This window comes from Topomyia yanbarensis, chromosome 2 (genome assembly GCF_030247195.1).
Source record: "Topomyia yanbarensis strain Yona2022 chromosome 2, ASM3024719v1, whole genome shotgun sequence".
In the NCBI taxonomy this organism is placed as follows: Eukaryota; Metazoa; Arthropoda; class Insecta; order Diptera; family Culicidae; genus Topomyia; species Topomyia yanbarensis.
Window position 1 is genome coordinate 328,384,325 of NC_080671.1, and position 16,695 is coordinate 328,401,019.

The following is a 16,695-nucleotide window of genomic DNA, read 5'->3' on the forward strand; positions in this document are numbered from 1 at the left end:
GGAGGCTAGGTCTACCGCAGAGGACTACATCGTGTTGATCGTGGCGTGGCGGGGAGATAAATGGCTTCTGACATCGTGATAAAACTGGGAGTTAACTGGTTCACGAAACGGACAGCGGCACCGAGAAAAATAACACCAAATTCTGTGGTCCTTGACTGACGGCGAACATGTGACCACCAGGCGATTTGCTACCGCATCAGCCAACGGAACCCAGCTACTACACGGAGCTGGACGACCTGGAAGCTAAAGTGGAAGACGAAAGCCTTCAACAAAGAATTCTTTCTTGAGGCACTTCGGCCGGACAGCGGGATCGAGAACGTTGATGCGGCTGATCTAACGAAAGGGATTGTGACGGCTTGTGATTTTACAATGCAATGACGCCAAAACTGGAGACACGCAGTAGACGGCGTTCAGCTTACTGGTTAAATGAGTCGCTCAGTACGGTACACGCTGCTTGTCTTAAAGCCAGAAGGCGTGCTCAGAGAGCAAGATCGGAGAGTGAAAGAGAAGGGCAAGGTGACGCTTTGGGAAGCGGAATCAAGCTTAGCAAGCCAACTTGCCATAAGGAGCCATGCTGAGAAGTAGAAGCCAATTACTGTGGGATGCGTATCAAGTCGTGATGACGAAGATGAGGGCCCGTCAACGCCAGCTGAAATGTGTCCTAGTAAGCTAAAGATAATCGTAGAGGTTCTCTTCCCGAAGCACGATCTAACTACCTTAGGCTGCGGAAGTGGTTAGATGATGGCAATTTCCCCGAAATGTGAAAGGTGCAGAAGCCGGTGTTTCTGCCAAAGCCAAGGAAGCCACTCGGCGATCCGGCCTCGTATAAGCTTATATGTCTGCTGGACACACTCGGAAAACTTCTTGAAAGAATTATCCTTAACAGGCTGACGAAATATACGGAGGGTGAGCGTAGACTGTCTAAGATGCAGTTTGGATTGAGCAAAAAAGTATCGACTTCGGAGATAATTCGAACAATCGGCATCTAATCAGAAGCGAAGAGGTGATGGATACTGTGCTGTAGTTACGATAGATGTGACGAATTCGTTCAACAACGCCAACTGGAAAGGCATCGCCGCAGCGCTGCATCATACCAAGTCCTGCAGAGCTACATTCAGAGTAGAGTACTGATGTGCGAGATGAACGAAGGGCAGAGGTAAATGTGAGTCACAGCGGGCATTCCTTAGGGCTCCATTCATGGGCCAAATCTTTGGAACGGGATGCACGATGGGGTCTTGATACTGCGGTAACCCAGGAAATCTTGAGTTTCGCGGACGACGTGTCACTAACAGTGATAGGTGAGGCACTAGGTGAAGTGGAGGTGTCGATCACGGAGAGAATGGAAGCTATCGAGAGTTGGATGAACGGGGTCAAGCTGCAGATAGCTCACCACAAAACGAAGGTGGTTTTGTCAGCAACTGCAAAGCGATTCAGTGGATGCAGATCGACGTCAGAGGGCCCGTGATTGCATCGAAGCGCGCACTGGATCATTGATGCACTGGGGAGTGATAATTGACGACAGGTTGAGCTTCAACTATCACGTTGACTATGCCCGCGAGAAGCCGATGAAGGCAACGAATTCAATAGCAAGGATCATGCCAAACGAGAATCAATACGAGACATATACTACCTAGTGTTTCATCATTGATACTCGATATAGGGTTCTCGCCTAAGGTGCGGCGCTGGAAACCAAGCAGAACCGCGAAAAGTTTAACAGGACGTTCCGGCTGATGGCCGGCAAAACAATATCGTAGGCAGTATGCGTTATCGCCGGAATAATCCCCATATACGGAGGATAGTGAGTGATACAATCGGAGAAACACCAGAAACGTGAGGAAGATGGTGAGAATCGATACGATGGCGAGGTGATAGCAGGAATGGGTCATAACGGAGAAGGGATGGTGGACCTACCGGCTCATCCTAAACCTGTCGACGTGGGTGAATTGAAAGCACGGAATGGTGAACTTTCACCTGACACACCTCTTGTCGGGCCACGGCTGCTTTAGGGAGTTTCTTTATCGGTTCGGGCACGCAACGTCACTTTTGTGCCCGAAGTGTGAGAACGCCAAGGAGTCGCTTCACCTGCAATCTCTGGAGCGACCCTGGCACCCTACCGGTTGCCCAGGTAGAAATATAGCGAAGACCCAAGAAGAATCGGTATCGGGAGAACTTCTTTCGCCAGGAAATTCTCCGTCGGTGTAATCTTGATTCAGCGCCAGGGACTAGACTGCGTAGACCGCGACGAGACCAGTCGCAGGTCGTCGGGCACCAGCGAATCGAGGAGACGCCCTGCTCCACCGGAATCAACGAACTGTCCTCGACACCTGGGTGGTTGGCTCGGTTTCTGGAGAACTTCTCTCGCCGCAGAATTCTCCTCCGACGAAGAGCTTGGTCCATCGTCTACGACTAGACCGAGTAGTTCGCGAACAAGTCGGGAGATCAGCGAGTAAGTGGTGCTGAATACTACGAGAATGAAGTTGCGGTGCTGAATGTCACAAGGGAGCCGAGTCGTGGTGCTGAATGGCACAAGGGAGCCGAAGAGCTGGGACGGGTGGCAGCCCACATCCGTTTATTGAGACGTTAAGGTTTTGTACATTTAGTCCTGCAGTCTCAGAGCTTTTTTAAGTTTTTTGTCTGCTCTCTAAAAAATTCGCTTTCAACAGCGCCGTCTGGGGAGCCATCGCCACAGCACTGCACAGAATGACTGTCGATCTATCTATTCGAGATCCTGAAGAGTTATCAATTGAATATAACGGCATGTGAACAATTTACTTTCACCTTGTTTGTATATCCCGGCGAAACATGACATTCAGAGAAGAGTAGAATGCAACGAAAAGCGATTACCTTCTCTGTCTCAAGAGTTTTTTGGAACAAGATATGCTAGGATCTGTTTTTCTGCCTACCACAACCAAAACCGGAGTCAAGACGAATGACAAGAAACCAATTCACATATTAAATGTGAGCATAAGCATAAGAGACCGCCCGTGTCGTGCTACTCCGCTACTCACCGGAACAGGTAACGATACTTGAGACGTAAACACAAAAAAATCGATACTTGACGCTAAATTAGAACTAACACTCACCTGTCCGATTTGGTCTAGCAGCTTGTACTGGTTCAACTGCAGAAAGCTTCCCGACTGTTCGATTGAAACCCGCCGGGATTCACGCAATGGAGCCCGCCGCCGTCCACTCCGGGGGCTACCGTAGGGACTGTTGTACGGACTGTAAGGTACATTGGGATATATTGGTCGAGTTTGGTCAAGTGGTTGCAGCTTCGGTAGCACCCGGCCCCTGAACGATACACCAGCCGTGTTGATGTCTAGCTGTGATTCGCTTCTATTGCTTGCTTCTATCAGATCGTCGTTATCTCCCAGATCTAGAGATTGAGTTTTCGGTAAGATTTTAATGTGTTGAGTCATAAAGCGAATGCTGTGGGATGATAGGTTAGTACGACCGATTGGGGGTTGGTGATGGGAAGGGAAGTAAGGGGATGGGTGGTACTGTTGATAGTGGTGGTTGTAGAGGGGTGGCTTGCTAGAGCATGTGGCTGCAGAAGCGGTTACGACCACGCCGGCACCGGCGGCTACCTCAGTAGCATTCGAGGCTCCCATAGTCGCGCAAGCTTGTTCGAACAAAGTCGGACTTTCGGTGGTGATTGAAGGCAAAGGTGGCTCAAAATTCGGATGACACATATCACACAAGTTCACAGTAGGTATAGAGGCGTTGGTTCCGTTCGATTTCTGAGCAGGTTGTAGGATGACGGAATGGTGTCTTTGGTTAGTCATGTTGTTATGGTTGATACTGATGGTTATTAATGGGTTTTCTGGAGTAGTTTTCACTAACACCGGAGTCACACGAGGTGATGGATTCGTTGTGTTTTGGTCACTTGGTTGGTTAGTTGAGGCATTGGTAACATTCAAATTGACGGGTGGTTTCGCTAATTCGGTACCTGTTTTCGACATTTCCTTTTCGACGTCTGTATCTTCGCTTCGTACTACTGGCCGTGGGTTAACTCTAGGTGAATTGGTTGCTAATTTACCTACTTGACTATTCACTGACTGCTTGTCACTATTGCTATTAAAGCTAAGATTTTCAAAACTTTTAAGATCGCTATCTAGGAGATTGTGTTGCTGATGACTTTGGACGCTTTGCTCAACTACGTAATCAAACAATAGTGCGGGCGGTGGAGGCGGATCTGGGGGCGTGATGAATTGCAAACATTTCATGCTAGTATTATTATTATTATTGTTTAGGAACTTTCTATCCAGATTCACGTCCAAGCTTCCACATTTCCGTTCAACATCTTGTGCTAGTTTCACGTCCGAGGCACTCTCTACGGATGGTACCATGTTGTGCGCTAGTGCTGTTCCCTCCATGTCGAGTGCCGGGTGCCTGTGGAGAAAAATGTTGAAAATGTAATGAGGAGTATTTTCTCGTCGGTCAAGCAGATATCTAGGATAGGTCGTCGCTGTTGTGCTATCTTACGACAAACGGCATTTTGGGAATTTTTTTCAAGAAACCTTTTTCTTTGCTATCCACGTGGTTTGAAAAAAAAACTTGTTTAAAACTTGTACTCTATCGAGAATAGATCTACATACATTTATAAGAATATCCTTGTTTTAAGTTATTGATGTTGTGGAGGATTGCTTGATATGCAATTTAAAACAAAGCTAGGGTTACCAAATTGACTGAGAGCAAATTAAGGCCGAGTAGACTATAGACCGAGGCAAGCTGAAGTTAGTATCTATACCGAATAAAGATAACCTACTATGATCAAAACTTATATCGAGCTATTTAACAAATATAAAAGTCCGTTGGACTTATATTGCGGCCACTTTATTAATTCTGTAGCAGCACATTTAATGGACAGATTTGTTTGGGAAATACACGTGTTTCAGTGGTGAAAGTTTCGTCTTCATACGATCAGTAAAATGTTGTGCTAGATGGAAGACGAGAATATAAAACTAATTCTGCGCACATCCATGCCACAAACTCGTTTATGCAGGCTCTGAATAAAGGTTTTATCTAACTACAGCATTCAGTTTCCAGCAAATTCAAGCTTGTTTTCGTCTATCAATTTTTCGCAGAAACTGATAATCTGGCATAGACTAAAAACCAAGCTTTTCATCGCCAAGAAAACGATTGACTCCAAGATCTATCATTGAGGCTCGTAAAGGCCCAATGAAGTTCTGCGTAGACTTGGCAAGTTGCCCACACAGCCTGGAGTCAAAATCAAGTGTTGCAGTTTTATCTAGCGAAAGTTAAGGAATAGAGATGGTCGGGTTTCAATTTTTTCGATCCTGAACCCGACCCCGAACCTGAGAGCTTGAAAATTTAAAAACCCGAACCCGTTCCGAGCCTGAAATTATAAAATTATTAAATTAGGGGAGACCGGGGCTAGTTGGCGGTGTTTTCAGTTTTCATTTTTTACCGCTTTGATGCAGGAAGATTTCGCAAAATAGAACACGTGGCATGGAAGGGCAGACTGTTGGCAACATCTCTGAATTTTATTAAAAAGTTTGATGCATTGTCGCGATTTTTAGAGACAAAAATATGTGACGCGGAAAACCCGCCAACTTACCCCGGCCCCGGGGTAAGTTGGCGGTATGTATAGATACGCCAACACATAAGCAATCAAATGGAGAATCCAATACTACATGGGTCTTTTTGGAACGTGCTGAATGCCTTTTCAAGAAAATTGTATATTGACCGACATTCGCTATTATATTTCATTCTCAATACCCCGGAATATTGGCTTTGACGCGTAATACATATTCAAAAGCAAATTTTCGAAATTCTTCAGGCGATTGGCCGAAGTACCTGCATTGACGAGATACACAAGAAAGAGATTTTCTTACTTTGGTGTGAATTTCAGAAATAAAAATTTTTGATGACTATTGTTGCACGTATTACCGCCAACTTGCCACGCGAGCGGCACCGCCAACTTACCCCAACCGCATATTTTATAAAAAACCATTTAAAAAATAAATTTAATAACGGATACTGAAAGCTCTTTTCACGCGCTATCGAAAAATAAAATCATTCGGAAAATAGATTGCAAATTACCCTAAATAACGCAAACTATTTAAAATTTAGAAAATCTACTTGGTATGCTCGAAAATACAATATCACCCACAATTTCCACCAATCAAATCGTTTTGCAACATAACCACATTGGATAACGGGTTTGTCAGGGCCGTCGAGAGCCGCCTCGGGCCCCAAGGCTTATATACTGCCGGGCCCTTGTAAATCTAAGCCCTCTAGTTCAGTATGAGTTAGTACCTCTTCAGCCATGAGGAACTCGAGAGTCCGTGGTTTCTATTAGTCTCCGGTTGACTCATATTGCCACATCCGCAGATAGCGTGCCAGACAGGTGAATTTCGACAGCTTCTTATTCCGTGGTATCCAAATCAGGTGAAATTGCCATAGCTACGAGTTTTTCAATTTGCGCGTACTCAGAAATCAGTAGCGTCCCGCTCAAATTGTACGTTCCCAATGTTGATTGGAGATTTGTGCCTTGCCATGAATCGTCTTTTCATGATTTGCCTGATGTGAAGGATTGGGGAAGTGGTAAGGTTAGGAGTAAGGAATATACCCAAGAGACCACGAAGCATTATTTAATGGTTTTAGATATGTTCTATATTTGCATTCAGAACCTATTCTTTACGGCTTGGTAGTACTACAGGGATCATTAAGGCACACTTTGTGTCGGAAAGGCGAAATAGTATGTATAGTCTGTCAGCAATGTTAACATAGAGCCGTGTTTTTTTTAAAAATAACTCTTCCCTTCTTTATTGACATAGCAAAAGAAAAAAATAACTTTCGATAATGTACCCACTGCACCATCTGCATGTACTACAATAGCAGGAGTAACACTTCCAACCCCCGGAGGGATTCAGAATTTTTATTTTAACAGTGAGCGGATATATTTCGTTTCGCTAAACAAACACTTCTGCTTGATTGATGGTCTGGAACATAATCAGCACGCTATGTCTAACATGGTGAAATTGTAGGGTGTAAACATTGGCCATCTTTAGCTCAATTTGTACTTTCAATAATTGATCTTAAGGAATGTCTCGAAAAGTAAACAGAAGTAAACACTTTTAGAAGAAAAAGAAAGAACGTGCTATAAAAATACAAAAATACAAAAAAACGATGGGTAGGTAATGTCAGAGACACAACCGAACTGAAGTAGAATACACTTAGGCTGTTAATTCGAATGCTGCAATTTTACTACTATCTTCTGCATTGTTGAATTAAAATTGCTATTGCGATATTTGTTGTGACGCCTTATGCCCCGTTGTTGTGGTGCAATTTATCCATTCACAGTAGAGTGGCCCAAAGTTGTATGAAAAAAAAATGCAAAGTGCGGAATTTCAAACCTTGCACCTGAATATGATAGTTTGGGTGGCTAATAAGCTTCCCTGAAAATTTCAGCTCATTCGGTACACTGGAAGTGGTTTCGCAAATGGCTCAAAGTTTGTATGGGAAAAATTGACCAAATGTCTGGAGAAACGCATCAGATTCACATTTTGAGATCTAGGTGGTGCTGGAATCGATCAATGTTTTTCGTGAGAAAAATGAAGAATCCTCACGTAACAACAAATCGACTCGTGAAGACTGCAAGTCAATCTAACAAGAACTGACAAAGTTATAAGCGCGCAAAGTTGAAGGTGTCATGAATTGTAGTTGGGGTGGCTCTGTCGAAAACGAAAAAAGGGCTTATGTTGATTTGCGTGAGGTAACTACATCAATTTCGACTTTTAATAACACAAAATGCTGACCATTTGGAAGTATAGAATCTTCGGCAAACTGGATCAGAATGTCAAGGGCTTTCCGGTGAAGAACAGGCCAATGCAAAATTATCCCACCAGCTGGCGCTAGGGAGTATTCAAATGATCTATAGCTAACTTATATATTGGGTCATATCTGATGATCGCATACACTTAGTGGGGTGGACGCTTCGATAAAGTAAATCATAAGATTCAGGGCTTTCCGACGGAGCATATTTTAATTTAGAATTTTTCCACTGGAAGGTTTTGATTTCGAGAATTGAGGTATTTTGGGCCAGGCTAATGCACAGGTCCGTTTTACCCCGCCTATTTTTCAAAGAGTAATTTATAATGATTTTGAAAAATTGAATATTTTTCATGCTTCTGAAAATTTTGCTAAGCGATTGTGATTTCAGAATAAAATGTTGTCTAAATGATATCATTGATTACATTCTCCCAATTGATGGTCTCTTATTATGATTAAATTTTCTTAGGGATGTATTTTACCACATCCACCTCTACATACCCTTGCATTACATTCACAGAAATCACTTGCGATGCGTTTGTGCAAACAATCATACTTTGGTCTCTGTCATACCTCGAAAATTTCAAACGTGCGCCCGAGACACAAGCGTAACAAAATTCAAATGTTAGGCTTGTTCCAATGTTTCAACTCAATTATTTTCAAGTGGATAGTACTAGCTTTACTACCCACATTACCCACCGACCCTGATTATTGAATATATCTTTGCACATATGTATAGTGGGACCAAATGCATTCGTCTACTTTTAGAATAGTTTTAGAAATAGGCCACTTTAAAGTATAGCATGTGTAAATAAAGTAAATTAAGGGCCAAATCGGAAAATCAAAAGTTTTTGGACTTACTGTAAGTTGAAATCAATCTACAGTTAAGAGCCAGCAGAAGGGCATTAAAAAAATGAAATGTCAGCATTAGAGAGTTAAGGCGAATGCCCTATAAATAATATGTCCAAGCCTTCACCAAGCAGGTTTCTTAGTTAACCTTCATTTCAAGTCTTAGTTCTGAGTTTTCGCAGTAAGCCTGCAATTGCCACGTATGATAATAGCCGACAACGAATGTAGTACCAGGACATTACTTTTTATGGAGCAATTTACTAGTTGATCTGCGAAATAAGTAAAATGAACATTAGCGGAACTTAAAATAATCCCGTCATACCTGCAGCAGTTATACAATTATTCTGGTTCTACGGATCGTTATAAAACTCTGTTTAAAGCAGCATATACGATGATATATAAAAAGTCGTCCCAGTTTGCCCCGAGTATGAAATGGTCGGTGTTAAGTCAGACCGGACTAAGTCGCAAAACATAAAAAAATGAAATAATGATAGAGCTGGATAAAAAATTTCTTCAGCTTCATTTGGAAGGCACATGTGGACTAACAAATAACTGGCTTCCAACTACATTGGATTCTGGCAATTTGCACCACGTAGAGCAAACAGGGGCAGCCACAAAAAATAACCTGAATAGTGGTCGCAGTGGTACAGTTTCCTCTAACAAAAAAGCTCTCAATATCTAATTTTTTAGTGAAAATCGTTACCATTACTGAGTGTACTGAAAACATTAAGTGCATTTTTCGAGGTAGCCGAAAATATAATTCGAACAAATGATTTTCTATCATCCCAAAATTTACACAATGTATTCAAAATTGCTTTCTTCAGTGACGTACGCAGGACTTTTTTGCCATTTCGTGCAAAATCATTATATCTAAAAAATCATACGTACGTCGTTTTTTTAATTGTTCTAGGGAATCGAAAAAACTTTTGTTTTTGGTTCTATGTCAAACATTACTGGAGATAGATTTCCGGCCATGGACCCTTTTGCAATCTCGGTTAGACAAAAAAAAATGAAAATTTCTGATCTTAAATATATAAACCCTTAAGGGGATGACCTACAAGCAGTGGTGGAAGCAGGGGATGGGTCCATGGGGTCTGGCCCCTTCCGCAAAATTCAACTTGTTGAGATATTTTAAATTAGTTTGAATTTAATATTAGTTACAAACTTAAAATCTATTCAAACCAAATTTGACCACCAATACTGATTTTCATTATATGAGGTTTTAACGTATTATGTATTGCACAATGTTCTTTTTAAAATCGAATTTTCGAAACCTACCCTTATATCAACAGATAAATCGAAGAATATATCACAACAATCTTTCATATAGCCTTTTTGAGATTCTCACAGACAATATTACCAGAAAACGGGATTCAAACTTTTTTTTGGCATAAAATAAAAAAACTCATACCACAAATACTTAATTTTTTAAAAAGCCGCGGAAAACAGATCCGGCAAATCAAATCTTTCTTGTTTTATTAGTTTCAACCAGAATTACGAACTGCACTTTCCCCGCCAACCAGGTATTACAGTAACGAAATAGTCCTTGACTACGCCATTTTGTGATTTTTTACAAGAAAATTTTTTATTTTAGCTTTTTGTATTTGTATTTGTATAAAAAAAGTCCAACTCACAATTTGTCTTAATGAACTATACTAAACTAAGGTAAACTAAACACAATTAAAATAGTGACAATACACGACGACGAAACTGCGAAGAGTTCATGACGAAGTCAAAAATTTCAGCAAACTCGTTGAAGCGACGACTCATTGCTAAAATTGGACTATTGGTAGCGTAGTTAGTGCTGCGCATTTCAGAATGCAGCAGGGCTCGAGGGCGAAGAGAAAGGGTAGGCGCGTAGAGGTTGATTTGCGCTAGTAGCTCCGGATCATCATATTCAGCCAGCAGAATCTTTGACACGAAGGTAGCTTGCGCTGCATGTCTCCAGCGTGTTAAAGTATTAAGTCCTAAAAGACGACAACGGTCCTCGTACGGTGGCAGGTTTAATGGATCGTTCCACGGCAATTCACGTAACGCATATCGTATGAATTTACGCTGGATTGCATCGATCCTAAGGCTCCACGTAGCTTGATACGGGCACCAAACGACGTTTGCAAATTCCAACTGTGGGCGCACCAATGAGCAATAAAGAGCCTTGAAGCATAGAGGATCCCGAAATTCGTTGGATATTTTGAAAATAAATCCTAGCAAACGATTGGCTCTGTCGATGGTCGCTGAGACGTGATGAGTATACGTTAGCTTATCATCAAGAATGACTCCTAGATCCTTCACGTGGTCAACGCGTTGTAGTAGAGTTCCTGCGATGTTATAGTTGAAGGTAACCATATTTCTCGTTCGATTATAGCTCATGACAAAACATTTTGCAACGCTAAGGACCATCATGTTTCTTACACACCAGCTATAAAAGGTGTCAATAAGATGCTGTAGCTCACGGCAATCGGCTTCATTCCGTATAACAAGAAAAAATTTTAAGTCGTCGGCAAAAAACAGCTTTCCTCCACGGCTTAGAACGAAAACCGCATCGTTCACGAACAGTGAAAAAAGTAGTGGACCTAGCGTACTACCTTGAGGAACTCCGGAAGTGTTGAAAAAGGATTCTGAAACAATATCGCCAATTTGAACAACGATTTCACGGTGCACAAGGTAGGATCGAAGCCAATGGCAGAATCTAGTAGAACACCCCAGCTTATCAAGCTTTGTTATCAGTATCTCATGATTAACTCTATCAAAAGCTGCCTTTAGATCAGTGTAAATAGTATCCACCTGCAATTTCTTAGACATTTGTTCCGTGCAAAATGACGTAAAGCAGACGAGATTCGTCTCGACTGAACGTCCTGGGAAAAATCCGTGCTGAGATGTACTAATGTAGTGTCGACAAGCAGAAAATAACGCCTCGTTGATAATTGATTCAAACACTTTAGATTCGACTCCTAGTGAAGTGATTCCGCGATAGTTCGCTATGTTGCGTTTGTCACCTTTCTTGAATACCGGGAACATAACTGAGCATTTCCAATCCTCAGGAAACGTTTGCTGCTGAAGCGATAGGTTAAAAATATATGCAAGTGGTGTTACAAGTAAGTCCGAACATTTTTTCAATACAGTTGAAGGTATAGCACGGAGGCCGGGTGCATAAGATGACTTGGTTTTCCGAATTGCAGATATAACCATTTGTTCAGAGACAGTAAACACATCCAAATCAACAGCACAAGCAGGAACGTCGCGAGAGGCATTTTCGAGTTCGTTTGCGGTTGGCGAGTTAGTTGAAAAAACACTCGAGAAGAATCTGGCAAACAGCGTACATTTCGCCACAGTTGCCGTAGCTTCTTCGCCGTCGTAAAGCATCCTTGATGGAAGTCCAGTTTCTTTTCGCTTCGTGTTGACAAATGACCAAAAGCCCTTCGGGTTTCGGCGTAGATTATTCTGGATGCGGTTTACATAGCGTTTGTACAGAAGCTTGTTGTAACAACGATACTCATTACTGGCTAAAGTGAACATGCGCTTAGAAAGAGGACACCGTCGATTTGTATACGCACGTAGGGTTTTTGCTCGAGTACGTTTTAGCTTTCGAAGAGAGCTGTTTGACCAGGGCGGCTTGCTAGGAGGCTGACATTTAGGCACTGAGATCTCAACACATTAACACTCACTTGGGCATGCAGTACACTCCAATCAATTTGCGACAGAGAACTGCGCAGCTTTACAAAATCAGTTTTGCGAAAGTTGAGACGGTCGACAGAAAGAGTTTCTACATACTGAACTGATCGAATAGTGCCAATTGAGATTTCAAGCGCGGGATGAAAGTTGTCAAGTGGAACAATCACGCTGGATGCTTCATTGACGGAACATACAGGTATAATAGTTTCACTAACAAAGACGAGATCCAGAAAGCGTGACTGGTGGTTAGGAATCATGCTTACTTGACTTAGCCCGTTGAAAGCAAATCCGTCCAGTAGCAAACGACTGGCGACGTTGGTTGTCGAAGCAATCGGGTCTGGGTAAGCGTATCCGTGTCGTGACGGCACCCAAATGAGTCCTGGCTGATTGAAATCACCAAGGACAATCATCACGCCATCCGCGCCAGCTTGTGAAGAAGCGTTATTCACAGCATCCATGTGAAGTTGCATGATATTGCAGTCGAGTCGCTTTTCAGGAGGAATATAGACAGCACCAATATAAAAGTTCCTCGATGGAGTTGTAATTCTAACCCAAACACTGGTTAAACTACCTACATCTATCTCACATGAGGCAAATGCGGTGGAAACAGCAATCAAAACTCCTCCTCCACGTCCACGAATACTGTTGCCATTATTTCGGTCCGCACGGTATACGGTGTAAGCATCGCCGAAAAGCTGCACTGATGTTATACGCGCATCGAGCCATGTTTCGGGGAAGACGCAAACATCGTAGTCATCGTCCACAGCAGCTAAATACACGCCATCAATTTTCGTCTTAAGCCCTCTCGCGTTCTGATAGTAAATCCGCAAACCATCAGTGTCATGTGAAAGGTGTCGTGCTGCATTCCAAGTTTCAGGACTGCGGGCTCGATGATCACTATCACCGCAAATAGCGCGGGGAGAGCAGGATGTACTGTTGTCAGGAAGGGGAACAAGCTGCGATACGGAGGGAATGACTGCGTCATAACTGTTGCGTCCAGCGGCTGACTGCAATGGGAGGCATACTGAGCGGACAGATGCGATGCGATCGAAATTATCATTTTGACATTGAAGGTTCGCTGGAGCGGTAGAGTCGATTGAGTAGTGTTCATCAGCAGACTGTAAGTGAAATTTACATTGAGGGTGTACAGTATCTTGAGGTGCTTCGGAAGGACATATACCTTTCTTGGCTTTACCTGACACAGAAAAAGTTGCCGATTCGCCAGGTAGTCCGATGTCGCTCACCGAGGAACATGAAGTTAGACAAACGAGATTATCCGGGATAGCTTGGCGCTACTGTCCACCACCAGATGGATTCTTCTTCGCAGCGATCCTGATGATAGGCCGTTGAATTTTTGAATTGGTCACAAATTCACGAAAGTAGATGTTCTCCGGCCAAGAGTCTTTGGACAGAGCCTTATCCCTGCATGATTTGCTAACGCCAACTTTGAAGGTGATGAAGCTCAGCGATGAGAGATCCTTATCCTTAGGAACTAGGCGAACTATTTTTGGTTGCATATCCTTTCCCAGAAATCTTTCACAAGTCTAGAAACTTCATCGTCCGTCGTGCTGGGATCAAATGCAGACAAGTAGACCCATAACAGCTCCTCAGGTGGTGATACTGTTTTATCGTTTCAAACGCAGCTTTTGCTCCACGAATATTAGTGATTTTTACTTTGAGCGGATCATCTTCACGCTTGCGCTTAGGAGTGTTTGGAACGGGATTATATGCAGCAATCCCTGTCCAAGGTGTATTTACCGTTGGAGATAGCGGTTTTGTGTCGACTTTAACCGAGAGAGCTTTAACGACATCTTTTAAATCAGCTATGTCATCCTGTAATGATTTCAGAGAATTGTCGTCGGGCATTGCATTGTCGCAACAGCGCGAAGCCATTCTGCGGAAATTATCGTTACAAAACAAATCAGCACATCCGTTACACATCCAGAATAAATTCCGTTAATGGATTCCCAGGACATCACGAACGTCATAATCCAACTTGACACATATCATGTGAAACGAATTTCCGCAATACCCACGACAGGTGATTCGCTCAGAATCATTTATGACTTTCGAGCAGTTGGTACAAGCCATGCTTTTGAGCGAAGAAAATAACGCCTACCGGGTATGCAATAAACGCAGCAAAAATGAAGCGAACTTGCATGCAACTATCAGCTATCCACCAGAAGATGTCGCTTTTGTCAACAAATTGAGCGTAACGTTGTGCAAAGTGATAACGTCAAGTAGAAAAAAAACACGAAACTATCACTTTCACTAAAAACAGCACTTGCAGCTATCAGATATGATGCTGGTTAAGTTCGCGAAACTTCAAAGTTCTTGCACAACCGATTAACACGAAAAATAAATAGTACAAAAATAAAAACAATCATGATTGTTCAACAAGTATAAATTAAAAAGAAAACTACTAGCTTTGTTGACGACCGGGGTGTAGCAAACAGTGATGCCAAAAATACTGTGTTCATAAATATTCATACGTTTTCAAATAACTAGAACTTTTCGTTCCCTTTCCGAATTTTATATTATTAAAGCAGTTCACTCCCTTAATTGTATCTATTAATTTGGGGCATTTTTTAACAAAAGCTACCCAAACAAACGAAAGAATGAGAAATGTTTGCCATATTGACGAAGAAATCGTTAAAATGATATTTTAGTAAACTACCAAAAATTTGGTGTTCGATGCAATAGAAACAAAATATATACTCAAAAAATCCTCAAATAGACAGTATTCGAAGAAGTTTCTTGTGGACGAGTTTATAATGACATTGTTTGCAATTACTTGGAGTCATTTATTTCGCTTTTTGTTTTCCGAGATATGATCCAGATCGATCTGAGGGACATAAATTAGAAATTTAGCTGTGAGAAGGTTCTGGCCAATGAAAGTTTGCACACTGATAAGCGATCAAAGTACATACAGACAACTTGAAATTGTTCGGTGGTCATTTCTAGCGGTGGTAGCTACAAAAATGAAATATATAATATGCCCTGATATCATTATTTTTCCGTTTTATTGAAATAAAATTCGGCTGGTATATTAAAACGGATCATTACAATATTGACCAATAAATAACATGCTATAACTTGTGAAGCCTACAAGATAAACAGTTGGTGTTTTTAGTAAAATTGTTCGCAAAAGAAAGAGCTATAAAATTGCTGAAGATACTATCTCAATATAAATATAACTATAAATATAAAAAAAGTTAAAGAAAATATCTCAATGAACATATTACATCCAATAATTTCTCCGAAGATGCTGTTAATCTAAACTTAGCCGATTCGCTGATAATAGTTGATTGCTTGTTTTTGGTCTTATTTGTAGATACTGGAAAACGGTAATAATCCGTCATTCGTATTTCATGTTAAATATCTCTCCGATTTCACCAAGCTATAGCTCGTTCAAAAAGTAGTCGTGTAAGCTATCTGAAGATATATAAAGTGTTTCTATATGTTGTCAATTCCACTAGTACCTCATAAAAAACTGCGAAAAACCCATTTTTTACACTTCAAATATCCATATCTTAGAAACTAAACATCAGAATCAAAAATAAATTAATAACGTTCTCTCTGGGTGATAGCTCTTTCATTTGAAATTGGTTTGGATAAGATCGGTTCAGCCGTTGCTGAGAAACACGAATAAGAGTTTGTCCGTTACATACACACACAGACATTGTCCCAAATCGTCAAGCTGAGTTGATTAGTATATAAGACTCGGCCCTCCAATCCTCGGAAATCTTGTTTCAGCGAATTCTATACATTTCTTATATAAGAAATATAAAAAGATCCCATCTTACCTGGCCAAGTCGGCGAGACGCGTCGCACATTGATTACGACAGGTTGCTCTTCCATGCCAGGATGATGCTGAAAATGAAAAGAAAAATAAAAGTTAAGATACGATCGCCAAGTTGTCTGCGGTATTTCTATGTAGAATAGCCTCATATAAAGTGTCTCACTATGTTCTGGTTTGATCACAATATTTCGATAGATGGATTATGATTTTAAATGTTTTTACCATACTCATCAAATATAAATAAGCATAAACTAATGGTCAAGATTCTGGGTGCGAGCATAGTTTGTAAGTTTTTGTGCGCCGCTCACTTGGCCTGATTAGAATTTTTTCTAATGAGAGAAAAGAGACTTATAAGGTTATAACTCCTACAATCGAAATAAATAAAAAAATTGAAAAGAAAAAGTTCGGCATCCCAATCTAAAAATGCAAGCGACATGTCCGATTATATGGGCGAATGAAAATTCAACTCGAAAGAACAGAGCATGCTTTGTCAAATTCACTTTAAATATAATAAAATAGATATAAACTTCAAGCGTCAAAATCGGATTCGGTAAAAAACAACTTTCAGCATGTTC

At 41.5% G+C, this 16,695-nt stretch overlaps 1 protein-coding gene across 6 annotated transcripts in view; it reads right to left on the reverse strand.

Moving 5' to 3' along the window:
* LOC131683853 (calcium/calmodulin-dependent protein kinase kinase 1-like) overlaps positions 1-16,695 on the reverse strand; it is a 461,007-nt gene that overhangs the window by 18,274 nt on the left and 426,038 nt on the right. For 4 of the 6 annotated variants that reach the window (XM_058966208.1, XM_058966207.1, XM_058966206.1 and 1 more), the window contains 2 exons: positions 16,125-16,191; positions 3,084-4,392 (listed from right to left, as the gene is read on the reverse strand). In XM_058966208.1, the coding sequence (XP_058822191.1) occupies positions 3,084-4,392; positions 16,125-16,191 (1,376 nt within the window). Of the gene's footprint in view, positions 1-3,083; positions 4,393-16,124; positions 16,195-16,695 lie in introns of all 6 variants that reach the window. The other 2 variants (XM_058966211.1, XM_058966210.1) reach the window with 2 other exon arrangements.